This window comes from Pundamilia nyererei, unplaced genomic scaffold, assembly GCF_000239375.1.
Source record: "Pundamilia nyererei isolate P.nyererei 1_Seehausen unplaced genomic scaffold, PunNye1.0 scaffold00106, whole genome shotgun sequence".
NCBI lineage: Eukaryota > Metazoa > Chordata > Actinopteri > Cichliformes > Cichlidae > Pundamilia > Pundamilia nyererei.
In genome coordinates, this window is record NW_005187507.1 from 1,458,821 (window position 1) to 1,462,172 (window position 3,352).

General features: G+C 40.5%; 1 protein-coding gene across 1 annotated transcript in view; it reads right to left on the reverse strand.

Moving 5' to 3' along the window:
• Positions 1 to 1,126: 1,126 nt before the first annotated feature.
• The window catches only part of ccn5 (cellular communication network factor 5), a 6,958-nt gene continuing 4,732 nt past the window's right edge, over positions 1,127 to 3,352 (reverse strand). The window contains exons 4-5 of the mRNA XM_005741010.1: positions 3,050 to 3,291; positions 1,127 to 2,285 (exon numbers count right to left, since the gene is read on the reverse strand). Coding sequence (XP_005741067.1) covers positions 1,998 to 2,285; positions 3,050 to 3,291 — 530 coding nt within the window. The 3' untranslated portion in view covers positions 1,127 to 1,997. The remainder of the gene's footprint in view (positions 2,286 to 3,049; positions 3,292 to 3,352) is intronic.

The window sequence follows — 3,352 nt, forward strand, 5'->3', positions numbered from 1 at the left end:
CCCCCCCCACAGTAAGCCCTGGGCCCTCAGCCACTTCGGACGTGGCCCCTTCCCCACCACCCTCCGGGCGACTTCGCCCAAGGATGCACCATAGACCACCAGGCCATCTGAGAGACTTTATCCGCCCTCGTGGGCGAGGTACTTTGAGGGGACAGGGTAGTGTAATGGACCTGGTTACAAGTTAGTTGACTGTTGTGTTATCAGTGTTTTGTATTCAGAATTACCACTCACTTATGGCATAGTTGGACCACACCGGCAGCATGGTGATTTACTAGTGTCCTTGAATGTGTAGTAGTCTAGAGGCCGGTTGGCCAGTCAATCAGATCAGCTACCAATGACAGAGAGTCTGGAGGAGAGCATGTGTGTGGTTGGCTGAGAGTGTTTGGGGGACGGGTGTTAGAGAATGTTGTTGTGTGTGTGTGCGGAAAAAAGGAGCGAGAGTCAGGGGGAGTTGTTTTGGTTCTGGAGACTGCATTTTTCCCTGTCGTTTTGTTGTTGGCTACGGCCCACAGTAGCCTTTGTTACTATTCTTAATAAACACCGGTAACCGGAACACCGATCGTGTCTGTCTTCTGTCGGAGGGATGCTACAATTTAATTGGACTTTTAATAGAGATCACGTTCACTTTTTTCATTTCAGAATGTATCTTTATATTCAGCTGCTCATGAACCCACAACATCCTTATATCCACCACTGTAGCTTTCTAAGCATACTAGGTATTTTTAAGTGAGACTGAAAAAAACCCTTAAAGGAACAATAAAGAAATATAACACATTAAGCCAGTATCATAAAAAGAGTTATTAAAAGTTAAATTTATCCACAAAGCTGCAAAAGGATTTTCTTGTTGATTTTAGTGTGTATATTGGTGTTAACAGTGTGCTACAAGCAAGTTTTAACAGCTCAGCAGCAGCAGAAAGTCATGACAGATGAAGTGACATAATTAAAAGCTACAGTTTGAACAATGTAACTATTTATACAAACATAATAACCACAAAAAGCACAAAATCCAGTGGGAGTAAAAATACAGGGCATACTTTAAAAAAATCACTGTACACGAGACACCTCTTTACAGTTATTTACATCAGAATAATAAATGAAAGTGCAATGTAATCCCATTATGCCACACACACACACACACACACACACACACAAAGTTCAAAAGTTAAAAGCTGCATTGCTCACGTCAGAGAATATCTAGAAATTGTCATTACAAAAGTTGTAATCGTTCTGTGGGTTATGTCTTTAACAAATACATATTTCTACATCACTGAAAGTTGAATTTATAGACACAAGTTACAAGTTAGAAATAAAAAAATCAGTCTTTAAAAGTATGTTCATGACCAGTTGACATCATGGTCAACTGTCTTTAAGTTATAATATAGATTTTAGGTGACATGCTTCTCTTTTTACAGGCCAGATTTCAACAATATTGGATGAGTTTAATTTGATCCATTTTCCCAAAACTGAATTATAGTATATCTACGTAGTGTTTAACTTTAGCCTAAAGATTTGGGAACAGTCAAGATGTTTTCAGTGTTTTTAAAATATTGCTTTTGATATCCAAGGCGAAACATTATTGGGAATCACTGTACTGAACAATTCTGGGAGGAAAAAAGAAACCAAATCAGTGCACATCTGAAAGTTATTTGTAAAAGTATTTCTAGAACTTACTTTGTGAGTTATACATGTATATTACAGTCCCTAGCTCTCCTACATTTATGTTTCTTTTCTCCCTTTCTTGTAAAACACGTCTACTTGTTTTCTATTGACTCTCAGATGAAGTCACAAACTGGCAGAATGATGCTTTCCAGAAGTTGTGAGCTGTAAATAAGTGCAGACATATTCATCCAAAATCACAGTTTTCTAAAATAATAATATTCTCTTTCAGTGTCCATTCGTTGTTTACGTCAATCCACCTGGGGATACTTTTATTGTGAAGCCATTGAAACATTCACTGAAGTCTATAGTTTTAGTGAGTCCGTGCTCTTACACACTGATCAGGGTCTGTATCCCCACAGAGCAGGATTTGTAAAAGGTGCATAGGGGCAGTTATTATGACAGGCGCATGACTGGATCATCATTACAGCTCGTTGCAGCAGTCTGCCAGTGGGACATCGGAAGGTCACCTCAGCAGTGCTGGTTTGGTAAGGTGTGCAGCATCGCGAGTCAGTGCACTGACCACAGTAACGGACTCGGTAGGCATGAGTGCTGTAGCAGCCCTGGTGAACTAGCCGAATGGGTCCCGGTGACGTGTAGCTGGACTTGCAATTTCCTTTCTGTCCCCACTGAAACAACAGTGAGAAGAAGAAAAAGCAGGTAATCAGTGTAATGATTCAGTAAGGCTAAAGATTCAAGATGTTTAGGTAGACTTCATGACAATATGCATTTTTTAATATATTTTATCTGCACATCAGTAACATAGGCCTACAAAACCTCTAAAAAATCTCTAGAGCCTCAAAGCCTCTAAAAATAATTGATGGTAAAAACAGTGGTTAAAAAAAAAGGTCAGTGAGAGGTTGTAGTTCACTTAGTTAACGAGTATAAACATTGACTGCAGATTTAGAGGAAGGCCGACTCCACTCTGCTGCACGAAAGTGGGACCCACAGTTTTTCAGTGACTAGTGGGAACTACTTTATAAAGTCCCTTTTAGTACTTTTAACACTGAAAGGTTAAAATTTTTTAATGTAGTCTGGGTTTAGAGGAACCCCTCCCCCATCTGATTGATGAAATCTGTTTCAGTATCGTTCTGTGTCAAAAGGCAGACGAGAGAAACGAAACAAAAAGTAGAATTGTTCTGTCACAGCTTCATTGTGGTGTCTAACTAGACAGATTCTTATCATTGTTTTCGTAGTTGCCTTAAAATGTCTTTTTACCTTTTGTGATATTGTGTTAAAAATGATGACATGTCTCTGCATACTTTGTGTGACCCGGTGAACTTTCTCGTTACAGTTTTGAAAGAAGCAATACGTGAAACTGAAATCAAAGGTAAAACCTGACAGTACGTGTAAATGTACACATTTACAGGATGTGGGTTTTGTTAGCGCTCACCATGGGCTTCCTTGGGGCCGGCTGGAAAGTGTGGCAAGGTCGCACCTTACACAGGCGAGTTTCTATTTGCAGTTTGCATGCAGGATTCTGGTTAGAAACCCGTGTGGAGACCCCCGCCCCACAGCTCTGGGAACAGGCACTCCACTGGGTGCTCTGCTCTACACAAGAGGAGGCAGGCGAAAACTTGTTGTTTTGAAGGTGACGCCTCTGCAAAGATGGCCATAACTGATCCGGTTTCATTGCTGGGTGGGGAGGGAAACCAAACAAACCAATGAGTACAATAAGAGGAAAATTCATGTCCAA